This window comes from Pogona vitticeps, chromosome 1 (assembly GCF_051106095.1).
Source record: "Pogona vitticeps strain Pit_001003342236 chromosome 1, PviZW2.1, whole genome shotgun sequence".
NCBI classification, from domain to species: Eukaryota; Metazoa; Chordata; class Lepidosauria; order Squamata; family Agamidae; genus Pogona; species Pogona vitticeps.
Genome location: NC_135783.1, coordinates 303,892,954 through 303,909,453, shown reverse-complemented (window position 1 = coordinate 303,909,453; position 16,500 = coordinate 303,892,954). Strand labels below are relative to the sequence as shown.

Sequence of the window (16,500 nt, the reverse complement as noted above, 5' to 3'; positions counted from 1 at the left end):
AATTGTTTTTCTTTGACCATTTCCAGCTTTCAATATGACCATCCATAGTGCAGCAGCTCTAGTTTGAAACTTTTTAAAAAAATCTGGTACTTTCAAGTATTCTTATTCCTACTCGTCTCCAATCTGTAAGAAAGAAAATGGATCTGAGAATTTCACGTTCTGTTAAAAGAAGGAGAGTATTTTTTTTAATTCTGTCAACACACACAGCAGTCTGGAGAATGAAAAAAAAGAGAAGAGTCCCTGTCTCATGGAGCCTCTAATCAAAATTTTGAAAGTGAAATAGGCAGTAAGAAGAAAGAAAGAAAAAAGATATATTAGCCAACGCAGTGAGGACTAGCTACTTAAGCTTTCTTTTACGTTCACTATGAGAACTGATTGAATAAACAGGACTTGACTGAAATAAACTGCATTGGATAACTACATGAAGCCTAAAAATGAAACAGCAGTGAGATGTGTGCTAGAAATATAAATTTTAACGTTACTGTATCAATATTCTAATTGCAAATTCTTTTGGAAAAAGCCTAATGAATTGCAAGTACTGAATTCTAGTTACTTATATAATGGCATGGATTCTTAAGGCAGTAATCCTGTCCTATATACTTGCTTGGGAATAAGAAAGTGTAATTTAACTGAGTGAATGTTTTTTGTTTTAGAAGACATGTCTGGGATTTTTTTATGCATTTCAAGATTGCCCTTACAGCACTAGAATGTTAAAGCAATTTAGTTTTTTCTTGTCTGATTTTTTTACTCATTTCAGAGTACAGTAAAAGCTCATGCAACCAACAGTGCTATACATTTCATCAAAAGTTAGTTCTAAATGGGCAGAGGATTATAGACCCTATCAAACTGAAGAGCAAATACTGTATGGTGTTTTCGGTTGGAAATAGAATTCTTTTTCCCACCCACAAAACTGATTAAGGGTCATTAACTCCCAATATATTAACTTGTTTGTGGATGAGAAAAAGGACTCTATTCCCAATAGAAAACACCATATTCTCCCTTCAGATTGACTGGGTCTATAATCCTATGCACATTTAGAACTAACTTTTCTAAACCAGTTGATTTGTCCACTCATTTTTGTTATGTCCTTGTTTAATAACATATAATACAAATATATGAATTGCTTCCTTTGTGAAGCATTTTGTCATCACATGGCATAGAAGCTCTGAAGAGCTATGAGGTTAAATCTTTGATTTCTTTTTCACAAGCACAAATCCACTCACTTTATATTCTTATTTTAAACTTCAAATCATTATTATATTTGTCACTTGATGCTTTCCCTTTTTCTTTGTCTTTTTTGTTTTCTCTGCTTGTCATCAGGACTGTGAACTCCTTGGGGCAGAAACCCAAATTTGTGTTTAGGCTTATGGTATTCGCATACATACATTGATAGTAATGTTTAACAATGCTTCCTCCTCCTCCTCCTCCTCTTCTTCTTGGTAATATTTGAAATAGAAATTTTGCAGTAATCACTATTAGAGGAACAGGAAGAAACCTATCATGTTTGTCAGTACTATTGCTGGTTATGTTGCTCCTGTTGAATATAACAGCATCATGACTGCTGTGCTTTCTTGGGCTCACATTGTCCCTGTGTCTGGCTTTTAAAGGATTGTTTGACACTAACACACCTTTCTATCCTGATGATAGATAAAAAAAGAGACGACTGTGCCGACTGTGCCGGTACGCCTTTAATAGCTGGTGTAGAAGAGGGAATTCCAGACGCTTACATAGCAAGACACACCTACTGCAATTCTCTTTCTTTCAATTGTTAAAGGTGCAGAAGCTTGGTCTCTTTTATTCAGTGTGGCTGCAGATTTTGCTTAATACTGGAAACATAAAGTAAGTTCAAAGGCAGTTCTTTGTTGCCATCTCCATGTCATATTTTTGTGCAAGACTGGCCCTTCTCTGCAGTCCTCTTGCTGCACTGGGGTCATACTCTGACAGCTCCCCCACCCCAGCACCTGACTTGTTCCCTTTTCCAACTCTCTCCTCCTCTCCTCCTTGCGAATAATCAGATCACATTTTTCCCTCCTCATTTACTGTGTCTGACCCTTTTTCTTGTCTCACTCCTGCTTCCCAGCTGATCCCTCCCCTTGCTCTGGATCTGCTGGCTGTGGTTTTTTTTTTTTCATACTCTCTGGGAGATGTGACAGACTATGGAATTGTATTATCTATGAAAAAGCTATATCCGGAGTTGAAAAATCTGACGTGGCTCCCCAGGCAGCAGGGACTGATCGTGGAGAGAATTTCAGTTTCCAACGGCTTTTCCTTTATGGCAGTGACTGATTATTTATGCTTGTGGCATTTCTCCCAGTGCAGATGTGAGCACTGAACTGAAAAGACTAAAGACTAGTAGGTTACTGAAATTTCACTGTCTTGGGGTTCAGGCTATATGCTAAAGAAGGGATCTTCTCTAATTGCATAAGCTTCAGGTATGCATTTTACATTTACTTGCCAAGTCCAAATCCCATTATGAATTAAAATTGTTCTCATGTATTTTTTTTTTTTTTTTGCAATAGAGTGTCTTCGATTCAGGCTTTTTGTAAAGAAGGGAAAGGAAAAATGCAAATATATTCCAACAGAATTGAAACCTGATACTTAGTGCATAGTAATTTCAAGGTATAATTGTGCAGTTTACTGCTGTTGAATTTTAGATGCAAAATATAAGGTAGTTATTAAAGCTAAAATAGGATTTAAAAAAACAACAATGTGCCCTTTTAAAATCTGGCCATTCTTCCTCAGACAGCATCCACCTGTCCTACATTGTACTCTGGTCTAAGCTTGCTCATGGAAATGCAAACCAAATGCCACCTCTGAACAAGGCATTCTGAATGCATTTGTAATATCATTTCTACATGTGAACAAACACAGGGCTGTTATGGATGACTTATAAGATTTCACTAGTGAATCTGTATATAAGCACATGTGAAATGTGGATATGTTGATCTCCCTGAGACAGGTAACTACTGTGTCTTGCAGGTGTAATTGAAGTCATTTTTGGGATTTCCCAAATTTGTGATTTGCTTCTAGCAATCTTTGTGGATGCAAATATAACAAGCCAAAACGTCCAGCCTGCAACTTACATGTGCAAAGGTTCAGTTTCTAATGCAATAAAACTTTAAATTATAGGGAAATGTTGCTAATTATTAATGATAGCAATAGTGTTGGCTCCATTAATTTATTTTCAAAGGATGCAAAATTGTGCAGGCATTCTTTCTGATTGGGGGTGGGTGGGGGTAAGACAGAAAGGAACGGGCCAGGGTCTAAAGAGCCATGAAACTTTACATGAGCCCAGGGGAGCCTTAGACTTTAAGAAGCTGTCCAAGCAGCACTGGTCCCTGTTATGCTGCCTGCCAAAAGTCTATTTGAGGGATGTTATTAAATTCATGTACTCTGAACTATAATAGTTCTTTGTATTATAGCTGTGGCTCCTTATCTTAAAAAGCTGAAGCTTGTACCTTGGATGCCCAATATGGCATTCAACATAGATGCCCGACTTGTAGGAAACTGTAGGACAATTAAAAGAAGTGAATTTTACAAGAGGCCTTTTCCTGATGGAAATAAAGCCTCTAGAATTTATTTGTTTGTCTGGATTGATCCAACTGCTTAGACTGATCCATAGACTTCCTTTGACTCTATTTCATAAGAGATCTTTTTCTGGTGGGTCTGTGGGATAGAGATAAGAGCTTGCTATGAGGATTGTCTTGGTGAGCACATGCACTTAAAAATTTATCATTGCACTATTGTGTACATGCAAAATAGCTGTATGTGCATTTCTCACTCGTGCCTAATTGATATGTGTTCTTCACATTTCCCTCACCTGTATAGAAAACATCACCATGTGTGAAGAGCTCGTCAGGATGGGAGTAGTTTAGCCTTGAAAGGGAACAAATGGTCAGAAGAGAAACGAGGGCAATTTCTGAAGCAACTGAATTGTTGGGTCTGTTAGAGAGGTCATTATTTTTCTTTTGCCCCTTCCTGAAGTAGGGATTCTCAACATTGGTTGAAGGATCATGAGTCTGTTGCTTTGTGTATGATGTCTAAGATCTTGAAGGTAATTATGCCTTATATTCAAGGCAGCTTTGGGGACCATGATTAACTAATCTTTGGGAAAGTGTGGATGACAGTCCCTTTCAGTATATACTGGATCACACAGTTTCTCAAGATTAAGATGTGTGCAGTGACAAAATCTCTACAATTGCCACATTTGTTCTACGCTAAAATCATGACTTCCTGAGCACTTCCAATAAATTCTGGCTGACATTTTTATAGCAGTTTGGTCAGAACAGTGTCGCTAACATGCTGTTTTTTAAAATGTTGCAACTAGTGATGTCACTTTACATATTGACTATCCTGGCTGGATATGACGGGTATTGTGGATGTTTGTGAGGCTTTCCATGCAAAGCAAATCCATTTGCTAGTTTTTGTTCATATGTCAGCTGTTGAGTGTAATAAAAATTACTCTCAGAGAAATGCCTGTTTCATGGATTTGCCTCACTAGCTGCAAATATGTCTCAGAAGCCACATTGTTTGTTTAAAGATTCATATCCCTGATCACTTTATTAATTAGAATGATGTCAGAGAGAACTTATCCAAGATGTATATGAAACTTATGCAGGCACTCCACGTCTATTGGAGCCATGAAGTCTGCTAATTGCAGCAATTGAGAATTACCTGTTGTGATTCATTGTTGTTGTATTATTAGGATCCTAGGGCTAGGTCAGCACCTGTGGATTTGTCTCAGAAGAACCACATCCTGTACCACAATAGAATATATGTGGTACAGGATGTAGTCTAGTAAGGGTAACTGCAGTGAGGACAAAAATTGTTCAGTTCAAATTTTAATATTAATTTTGAAATGTGATTTTAATTCATCACATTTTAGGGTGACATTTAACTCAAGTTTTTCAAGCCAGCACATGAAGAGAAGCACGGTTATAACTTGCTTGATATTTGCACTTTCCCTCATTTCACAATGGGATATTCCAAACAAAAGTGAATCTAAATGTGTATATTGGGGATATGGTTCACAGAACACCTGTATTACTGAAGGTAACATACAAACATGCATTTTTCAATGAGAAAATAAGTTTAAAATATAGTATGTTAGGTAATATTACATGCCAGGACATATGAATTTTCATGTAGGCGTTGGAAAACATCACAAATGTGGAAATCAGACTTTTAAAAGTTTTGAAAGATAGTGTGAGTGAAAATGGAACTTAAAATAAAATTGTCTGCCCTTATTCAATTTATGCTTTCTCACCCTATGGAATGTGGGTGGATTTATACTTGAGCAGGTGCATGCCATAGTACAGATTTTATGAACATTCGGCAGGTGCACAGATTAACTAGGACAGCCTCTCCTAATGGGGTGCCCTCCAGATATTTTGAACTACATCTCTGATCAGCACCAGTGATGTTGCGACTACTCAGAGACTATGAGAGTTCAAATTTGTTCTTTCAGCCAGCATTTCACCTTTAAAAATGGCCTCAATAGCCTTTGCCACTTGGATACTCGTGTCGCAGGTTCCTCTGCCTTTAAAGTAGTAATGTTCTATAACACTTCTAAATGACAGCTGAATCTTATTCATCTTTTTTTTCCCCCCTTTTCAACTGTACTGATTATTTGTAGGCTCCCTTTTGGTAGCAGTGGTGGTGGTGGAATTACTATTTGTTTCTAACCTAGGAATCGGGAGTAATGTGGTGAAGAATGCCATTCAGTGTATCTGATATATTTTGCCTGAAGTGACAATACTAGCTGTCTGTGACCACATGAACAATATAGAATATTATTGTATTAGGAAGTGTGATATGTATTGCAGATACTGCTAGAGAAGGCTCTAGCTGCTGCAGTACAAATTATTCTTACTACAGTAAATTCACACCCTGCCTCTGACCCAAAAATATAGAGCAAAAATATCCAGACTGTGGTAGCAAGCAGACTCAAGAGAGTTCCTTGTGAAGTTGAAAAGCTATACAGGAAAGAGATATCTGCTGAATTCAGGGGTGGGGGGACTGTCCAAAAAGCAGAGGCTGTCCATTATGGAGGATAAACTGGCAAGTATTTTTAAACCATCATGTTGACCTAAGGCTGTGTTCTCTGTCGACGTCTATATATTCTAGCCACTATGTCATTAACCAAGAGTGAGGTTTACCTACACAGCAATCAGTGTGAGGTTTCTTACATGATATGTGTTATCCAGATATCTTCCATCAAGGAAGCAATTCTACTTCCCCAATATTTTCCCAGAATGCAATATGTTGTCACTGAGGAAATGTGAGCAGGGTATGGCTATAAACTTCAGTGTGGACTGTCATCCCTATGACTATCAAGCACTGCAAGTGAACATAAATATGTAAAAAGAAACATGCTGGGTGCCTCCAAGTATCTATCTAGCCTAGCACTTTGTTCATAAGTTAAGTAGCTAACCACATTTCTGTGAGGAGACTACAACCAAGACACAAAATGAATGTCAGAGCAGCAGTATTTCCAGCAGCAGATAGCATTCAGAACCATATTGTCTCTAGATCTGGAGGTGATATACCGCCACCATAACTAGTAACCATCGATAGCCTTATGCTCTATGAATATGCCCCCCTTTAATCCCCCTTTGAAGTTATCCAAGCAGATGATCAATGGCTACATCTTGTGGTAGTGAGTTCATTTCTTTATTTTCAGTGGGTAAATGACACACAAGAAACCACACCTTAGGACTGGTAGTACGTATGTATATTAAGATTCAGGCCAGAGAAGTATTTGGGGGTATATTTTTCATCTTTTACTTAAAGGGAATGTTATGAGACCTTAATCATATTTATGAGTCTGAAAACATGGATCATGAGAGAGTCACCACTTCCTAATATTTGATTTCTCTGTTTTAATACTCATAGGGAATGATTATTGTGTGATTCTCTTTTTGTGTAAAGACTGTCACATTCAGTAGGTATACGAATATTTTATAATTAAGTCAATGTGGACAGGCTTTAAAAGAACCCACAGTCCTTTGCTTGAATAATCTTTGACTGTTTTACCTTCCAAGATTAGACTCAGATAAGGACAATAATTACTTCTACGGCAAACCTTTTCAGTTTCACCTACTTTCGACCCGCTTTGACAAATAAAAAAAGATTTATCCCTTTAATATAAAAGAATTCCTACTGGATACTGAAGTTCCTGAGATAGCTTTCAAAAAACAGACCGGATATTTGTGTCCTGGATAGGGTGGAGCTTCATCTCTTCATATGTCAATAAAGATGCAAAAGGAAGGGTGGGGAAGGATTAAGGATGTTGCAAATCTCCATCTAGTCTTCAGATTTTTCTTTACTGATAGTGAAACTGGCTTAGGGAAATTCAGGTTAAAGTGAATTGTGTGTCCAGTGAACTGAGAAAGATAGTGTAAACCAGCAGGAAGTGAGTATAAATTTAGTTACATTGTGCACTATCCGTCTACTCCTGAAAATCTCCATTATGAAAACCATTGATTTGATCCAGCAAAGGACAGCCACTTATGATAGTCTTCCTTGTTTATAACCTATGAGGGTATCAATACACATCTGAATGTACCTCTCCACCTGAACTGCAAAGCATATGCTTCCCAGTGAATTGTGGTATCTTTCTTTTTAGTGGGCATGGGCAAAATTTAGGAAAGTTGCCCTTCTGGACTACAAGTGCCAGAACTCTCCAGCCAGCATAGTTGATAGATCATGTTTGCTCTGGGTATGGTCAAACTGAGGCAAAGAGTGGCCACGACTGACTAATAACTTGCATCTACAGCTGGATCACAGCTTTTTCAGATCCAGTGCCTTTGATCTTTCTCATCCAGGCACAATGTTCCGTAAGAAGAAGAAGAAACGCCCTGAGATCTCTGCCCCACAGAACTTTGAGCATCGAGTACACACTTCATTTGACCCAAAGGAGGGGAAATTTATTGGCCTGCCTCCACAATGGCAAAATATTTTGGACACTCTGAAACGGCCCAAACCTGTTGTAGACCCTTCAAGGATTACCAGGGTGCAACTCCAGCCTATGAAGGTAAGAAGGAGATATCCCTAAATTCTCCCTAGTCAACTGGCACTTGAAGGAAGCAAACCTTCCTATTTACCTTCTAGTCTGACAACATTCTGTTCATTGTGAATATGGGGAAGGTGGAAATGAGGCATTCTTAAAAGCTAATAAATGGATTATGGCGTCAGCATTTTGTAGACTAGAGTCCATTTCATTAGATGAAAAAGATGTAATTTACTTTCCTTATTGATTCTTCTCCATGATCTCCAGGAGTAGATTTACAAGAGAAAAAAGGGAAATCAAGAAACAGTTCTCAGGAAATGGTGGCATTTTGTGGTGCAGAATTTTTCCCTTTTACATTACAGCTGGAAAAAAGAACAGGGAGTACAAGTATTATGTTGCTGCAGTCCGAGGAAGCCATTTGGGTGCTTCCAGATGGCTTCTTCCTCCAGTAACACTGCTACTGAACAGGAAACAGAGGGGTGATCGAAATCATGGAAATGGTGTTCTCTAGCTTGGGAGCTTGACACCACAACTGACGCTCCTATACTGTACTTTCTTTTTCTTTCTGGTTTCTTTCTGTATAAGAGCATTTTCTGCTGCTCTTCTTGTTTTACCCCTCCATGCCACATGGAGTAAGCAGCAGAAAAAATGTCCATAAGAAAATGTCATTAAATGACACATATCCACAAAGTGTGTGTGTGGATCTGTACACAGCAATGCAGTGCTAGAGTTTATGTGAGCATATTATGAACTGGAGCAGATTGGAGCCCAGCAGAACAAAAACACATCACTGGCTTGCAGCACTGTTAAAAAATGCCAGAAAATAATTCTTTGTGTTCTGCTTTGACTCCATCAACTCTGCATTGTATCAACACTGGTATGCAGTACTGGCATCGAGGGGAAAAAGCAAAAACTCCAAAAATCTGGCCAGTTTTAGTGACTATTGTTGACCTATAACAGGAGGCAAACAGGAAGCATGTAGGTGAGACAGACCTGATAGTAAATTATTTTCTTTTTGTGCAAATCTTTATTTTTCCTACTGGACTATCTGCACGATTGAGAGAGAGCCTATGAACAACTAAAAGCTTTTTCAGTCAATCTTGGCTTCCAGGCTGAAATTTTATTAATGATTCAAGGTAAATCATTATGATTCAACATACATCATTAATAAAACCTTGGTTTAGAAGCTTTGGACTGACAGAATATGCTTTTACTTGCCCAAAGGCTTTGTCTCACCTATGGGCTTGCCAGAACCAGCATAATAAAGTGAGAAAAATTAGGAATTTCATAAAAAGAAAATAAACAGCAATTTGTGGTTAATACATGGATGTAGTTCCCAATTAAGGTCAGCACCTGCATACAACACAAAATGCTGGTACATACAGACATGCCCACGGTTCCTATGGAAACTGAAGAGAGCAAGCAGTGATCCTCAAGGTTAAGAGACAGAAAGGCCTGATCAAATTTTTCCCTTTAATTGTTCCAGGGTTATCACTTACACCACCCAGGCAGATCATATCTGAAAATGGGGTTCCTATTACCTCAGTGGGTAGGGGGGCATAACTAGAAATGATACTAGGCCACTTGCAGATATAATTAATGGAAAGATTTGTTTAAATCACAGTAGATAAATGGAATAAGATTCATGGAATGAAGACACAATATAAAAGAAATCAAAAGAAAATCAATGAATTTCTAACAATACAATGATTAAATGAAAAGCATAGAGCAATCAGTATTAAAATATCAGATGAAATTACAATTATGAAAAATCAGCCAGTTAGCCTTCTATGAAGCACTATATTTGCCCCTGATTTTCCACCAGCTCCCTAGTTGAAGCTCACTATGTTCCAGCTGTTTGACCTAAAGATTGAGAAAGAAAAACATACTGTATAGCTGCCTATTACAAGGAACAGGTTCCTGAAGATTGTAAAAACTGGTGCTTCTCCCAATATTAAGCCAAGTTAAGGCCTTAGAGCAGCTAAAATCTGCAAGAATAAAAATTGTGTGAGGAAAAGTGACCTGAGAAACATCTGCATGTGAGTGAATGTGAGTTTGAATTAACGTGACTCTGAGTCTCAAGCAACAATTGTTTCTTACTTCACTGATACCCCTAATTTTCCAGCATTCTGGATGGCTTCTTTTTACCCCTAAAATTCAGTTTTGTGTTAGTAGATAGCAAGCTGAGAGTAAAAGTGCATTACAGCACTTTTCTTTATTCCCAGAAAGTAAATCATCCTTTTGTCTTATAGCACATGATGTGACCATAACGTCTTATCAGTGTACACTCTAAGCCTGGCATTCGACCTTGTAGCCTGTCTATGGAACAGTATGCTATTCCATTATCTTCCAGCTCATCCAGAGCCTTGTTGCTACAGCAATCATGTATCTGTCTTTATTTGCTCATTCCATCATGCAAAGTCCAGGCTGGAACAAATTCTCAGCCCTTTTTGCCAAAAGGAAACAATCAGTTGTGCTGTGTATGAAACAAACCAAAGATTTATAGGCAGACCATTCCACATGTCAGTAATCCAGTCCATAGGCCATATATCTGCAGGCCAGGTCAGTGTGTATATCCATAGGCCTTTTGTCTAGTGCACTGGTTCTTAACCTTGGGTTACTCAGGAGTTTTGGACTGCAACCCCCAGAAGCCTTCACCACCAGCTGTGCTGACTGGGGTTTCTGGGAGTTGCAGTTCAAAAGCATCTGAGTAACAAAGGTTAAGAACCACTGGTCTAGTGTACCCTTGTACCATAAATGTAGGACCTGATTAACAAGATCCCGAGATCAATCTAATATATATGCAGGATGACAGTGTTTGATGTCTTTCTGAGGCTACGGAAGTAGCTTCAGAGTGTGCAAACTTGAGGGGATTCCCCTCTTTCCTTTTTGCTAGATGATTATTGTGTGTATTAAAGTTGCTACCAAGAGTAGCAACTTCAGCAGGTTCAGGTACATAACCTCTCCCCCGTGAGAAGCTGTGTTGCCAAATTTGACCACCAATATTTCATGATATAACAGCAGCAAAAGCATGCATTTCCTGGTTAAACCAAGGTGTGTGGGGAGCACCAAGTTTGTTGTAAAGGATAATCACACTTCCGGGTGGATTTTGTGGGTGTGATTCACTGTTCAAACATGGGGCAGAAATTCAGCTTTGGTGCTGCTATTGTGTCACGAAATCTTACTTTCTGTCTCATATCTTAACAGTGAATCACACCCACAAAAGTATTTTGAAATACGGTGTGAAGGGAATGGTAAACTACTTCTGTGTATTCTGTATTTAGAAAAGAGTTGTCGTAAGTAAGAACTGACTTGATGGCTCATCCTCATCCTCGTTGTTGTTGTGCCACCAGATTTGGGAATGATGGTGATGAGGGGGCACAGGGTCATATTTAGCCAGAAGGCTGTGGGTTGCACACTTTGATTTTGACAATGATCAAAACTACATACCTTGACCATTTTTGTTGTTACAGAAGGAGTCTGATAGACATAAAAAATTTGCAAGAAAGAGTGTTGCCATTTTGCTTTTGTCACAACGTCCATTTAAATATTAGACAGTGATACATTACCCACTTTAAATGCGGTTTAATGGGTTCAGTGCCACATTATGAACTCATGTACAGTATAATTATAATTTAGGTGCTATCAAGTCAATTCCAACTTATGATGACTCTTTCCTGGTTTTCTAGGTATAGAATACTCAGAAGTGGTTTACCATTCCCTTCTTCTAGGGGTGCTCTGGAACCATGTAACGTGCCCAAGACCCACACAGCCTGCTTTTTCTTCCACAACACACAGTAGGGAATTGAATTTCTGATCTAGTATTTCAGCTCACTGAGCCTAGCTAGCTAGCTAGGCTAGCCAAATAAATGGATCCTATGTGCTTGTACCAATTTCCAGTACACACCTAGAAGCATTTTGGGGTACACTGGCAAAAATTACATTCCAGTGATCCAAGTGGAATGTTCACTCAAAGTTTGCAGTATTGAACAATGTTTTACAGAGTTTAAATTTCAGTAGGATCTGTAATGCTACTCATCAAATGACCGAGCAAAGGCTTCCTGCCATGTTAACATGCATGTGTGACACTACCCTGGCAGCAGCTTATCAAAAATTAGTTTCAGTGAGTTGCATCCTTAAAGTGTCTGCTGATGTAGCTAATTTAGCATGTCTTTCGGGAAGGTATGGAGTTGCCAGCATTCTCCCTTGCCAGGGGAAAATCTTTTTCCATTCTGATTGGGAATGGAGCTGGGGGAAGTCACGGGTATTGTACTGTGCCTCCATGTGGATAAATAGATAATGTTACTTAATGGATTCTTCCGTTTCTAATTTTCTATTACATTGTTATTGTTTTGACTTATATACCACCTCACAGAGCTTGAGCACCCTTTGGGCAGTTTATGACATAAATTGTGCTGGGAACATTTTGCCCCCCCCCCCCCGGGAGCTGGGTACTTATTTTTCCAACCTTGGAAGGTTGAGTCAACCTTGAGCCAGCTACCTGAACCTGTCGGGATCAAACTCAGGTTGTGAGCAGAGACTTGGCTGCAGTTTAGCCACTGAGCCACAGGGCTTAAAACAGAATGTACATTATTTTCCCATGTCCCAAATATGATCTACCCCAGAATGGCGCCAGTTCCCTGCTCTTTCTGATGAGCTCACATTATATCATAAAGCTATCATTTTTACAGAATTAGTATTTCAGATTATTTCCACATCAGCAGTTCATTATATCAGTCAAGTAAGGAGTACCAATCAGCTTGAAGAAGATGGTGGACTACATCAAATAGCCATATGAACATGTAAGCAGATTTTACCACACTTAAGAATAACTGTTTTCAGACAATATCGAATCTTTTGCAGTTCAACTAAGACAGATTTCCCCAACCTGGTGCCCTCCAGGTATTTGAAACTACAATTCCCATCAGCTCAGTCAGCAGGCCACTGGCAGTGCTGGCTGCAAATTGTGGAAGTTGTAGCAGAACACATGTGGAGGGTGCCAGGTCGAGGGAGGATAAGTTAAACATTGCAAATTACATGTAAAGTAAAATGTCGTTCTTCTCTTAAATCTGTAATCACAGTGAGATGCAGGAATAAATACTCAGTATTTCACTATTGTGCATATATGTGACATTTTACTTTAAATGTAATTTGCAATGCTTAACTTATCCTTCTTCAGTCTGGCACCCTCTACATTTTGGACTGTAAATAATTCTCAGCCAGTATAGCCAGTGACCTGCTACCTGGGCTAAGGGGAGTGGCAATCTCATATCTCCTGGTCTACCCAGAGAACTCCCCTCTTAACAAAGGTTTGAACGAAGGACTCTTAAACTCTAACTTGGCTTTTTAAATTTTTTTTTTAATCCTTTAGACTGTTGTGAGAGCAAGCACATTTGAAGTAGAAGGCTATATCTCTGGGATACTCAATGATATCCAGAAGCTTTCCCTCATCAGTTCCAATACCCTGAGGGGGAAGAGCCCCACTAACCGGAGAAGAGCCCAGTCACTGGGACTTCTGGGTGAAGATGGACCCACTGACATGTACCTACAAAGCACTGAACCAGACTGGGCAGACCAATATGCAAACTACCTCAACTGCAATGGTGGAAACAAATCATCTCGAAGGCAAACCTTGTGGCCAGATTATAAACCCATGTTGGACAGCCAAGTTCATTCCAATGGTCTTGTGATGAAAGCTCAGTCCCTTGGCCCATCGGAATTCCAGGGTGGAAACAGCCGCTTCATCCCACTCTCTTCAGGTTTTCAGCACCAGCAATACATCCCAATTCCTGCAGTAGACAAAGAAAACGCTGGAAGAAGGAGCTCAGAAGAGCGCTACCTGCAACCTTGCCAAGGGGCCTTCACTAATTCAAGACCACCAGGAGAAGGCAGCCCTGGATCCAAGTCAAGGGAAAACAGCTTGAAGCGAAGACTGTTGAGAAGTATGTTCCCTGTATCCGGCACCTCAAACAAGACCGGAAATAACCAGCAGATAAAGGTATGTGCCTGAGAGCTAAATAGCTTGGTACCTTTCCAGCTTTACAGTTTGCTTCCAAATTCAGTAACAGTTCCAAAGGTAAATATGAAAGCGGCTTCTGACAGATTAAGACTAATATCGGGAGATTAAACTTGCATTATGAATATGAAGGAACTGTTTGCCTGTACAGGCCTTGGTGTTAGAACATGAACACAAATCATGTGTATATCATGGTAATATCCTTTGCTATGTCTATATTTCCTTTTGTTTCCTATAAGAAAAGTGCCAAGAGAGCCAAAGGAAACAAGCAAGCAAATAATCCATGTCTACCATCATAGTAATCATTGTCAACATCATTTGCCTTGTCTATATCAGTTTTTTAAATTCAAAATACAGTAGATGCTTCTAACCCTCATGATTCTGCAGAAATGCAAAGACAGGGTGATTTAAAGGCTCAGATGGGGCTGGAACCCCAAGAGGGTTTTGCAGTACCTATTTTCTTTCTCTCTTCAGATTGTATAAGTATTTCACCTTTTCTCGTGGGGACAAAAGTGTAATCGGGGAAGGGTTTTGATTTGGGAAAATAATAGGTGTGAAAAGGTTAAAGCAACTCAATGCCCGCCCGCCCCGTTATTCTCTCATACAAACTCCCAGCCTCCTAAGGTTGCTGTTCATTAAGAAGACACAGGTAATAGTGTACTGATCCAGCTAGGCTCTCATGTGGTTCCCTGGCCTTCTGCCTTCTGGGTGTCTCCTACCGCATGTATATACTAGAACATAGGTTCCCTCTAAGTTTCTCCCCTGTGGCACAGCAGCCTTGCTCTGTTTGTACAGGGGTGGGTGGAGCTTCAGGGAACATTGTTCTCAACCTGTGGGTTGTGACCCCCAAGGGGATCACAAAGTGTTTTCTGGGGAGTCGCCATGAATTTTGGAAGAGACAGAAATGTAAACCTTGACTTCCACTCCTTCACCCTGGTTCTGTTCTGCATGTCCCCCTTTCCTCACTTGTATCCCAACCCACCCACCCCGCCTTCTTGCCTCAGGTGTGTGCCATCACCACCACCTTAGGGAGAATGGCTGATGGGGAGCCACTGCATGAAGGGAGGATGAAAAGAGTGACAATTCCCTTCCTGAGGGAAAACTCACCCTCCCTCAGTAAAACCCAATTTTAACCCACCCTTTTTACCTCCACTTTCTGGAGACCATTAAAGGACTATTGGAGTGGGATAGTGGCTTCAATAAACCCTCAGCTGTGAATTTTGAAGGTGTGTTCTCTTTACCCCATTAAATGCTTTTTCATGTAAATGTGATGGTGGGGTCACAGGTTACTTGGCACTGAGGCTTGAGAGAACATCCTGCATCCTTAACAAAGTAAATCCCATCCAGTACTAAATGAAGGTAAATCCCTTGTCCAGCATGCATCTGAAACTTACTCACATTCAGAAAAAAGGGCCTTCCTATTAACTACAAACTCTAGTTACTGAAATCTAATGTCTATATGTTCACATGGAGTATAACCACACATGCAGAGAAGCTTTTAGTTGATACTAGTGTGACAAGTGGCCTAACTACCAAGGGGACAAGCTACTGATAAGTTAGAAGAAAATGGTGTCACTAATATATACACCAAATGAAGCTTGTGACTTCGCACTCACTGACGGCAATACTTAGTTAACCTGCAGGGCATATAAAGCCATAACCTCTAGTGAGAATATTCATATCAGTATCTTCTAATAGGTTTGAAACAGTTCTCCTACCCTTCCATGTCTCAATCTGATTCTTCTGCTTTCAGAGAGTCATTATCAAAGCTTGTTGGTTTATGCTTTTAATTACTGTATTATTATATTGGTCGGATACCAAAAGAACTCCTGTATGGAGAATTAGTACAGGGAAATTGCCCCAGAAGGAGACCACAGCTGCGATACAAGGATATCTGCAAGGGGGATCTGAAGGCCTTTAGAATGGACCTCAACAGATGGGAAACCCTGACATATGAGCCTTCAGCATGGAGGCAGGCAGTGCATCATGGCCTTTCCCAGTTTGAAGAGACCCTTGTCCAGCAGGCTGAGGCAAAGAGGCAGTCCCGAAAGCAGCAAAGTCAGGGAGCTGGACAGGGGATAGACTGTATTTGTCTTTAGTGTGGAATGGATTGTCACTCTTGAATTGGCCTCAGCCACACTAGACACTGTTCCTCCATTCAGAGCACGTTACCATAATCTCTCAAGAGTGAAGGATGCCTACACACATTATTATATTACTTGTAGTTTATATGTATTGGTTGTTTTGAGTGCGCAAAGAGTGTACATTGCACTACTGGGTGGTATCTAAGCTAAATAAATAAAAGCACAAAGCAAGATTACTCCTAAGTGGTCCTACAGCATTCTTGCAGTATTAGTGGGTTGCTAAATGACTAACCAGGTTTGTTCTGGGCTGACTGAGACAGGAAAACCTATTTAGTGGATTGAGCCTGAGCTTATTGGAATTCATTCATAAAAGCATGGGGCAACATTTT

General features: G+C 39.8%; 1 protein-coding gene across 7 annotated transcripts in view; it reads left to right on the top strand.

Annotated features, from left to right (window-relative positions):
* Positions 1 to 16,500, top strand: part of PAK6 (p21 (RAC1) activated kinase 6) — a 70,156-nt gene that overhangs the window by 30,805 nt on the left and 22,851 nt on the right. For 5 of the 7 annotated variants that reach the window (XM_020795782.3, XM_078391664.1, XM_020795784.3 and 2 more), the window contains 2 exons: positions 7,827 to 8,035; positions 13,383 to 14,009. In XM_020795782.3, the coding sequence (XP_020651441.1) occupies positions 7,832 to 8,035; positions 13,383 to 14,009 (831 nt within the window). In that variant the 5' untranslated portion in view covers positions 7,827 to 7,831. Of the gene's footprint in view, positions 1 to 1,647; positions 1,840 to 1,900; positions 2,433 to 7,826; positions 8,036 to 13,382; positions 14,010 to 16,500 lie in introns of those variants that run through there. The other 2 variants (XM_020795787.3, XM_020795786.3) reach the window with 2 other exon arrangements.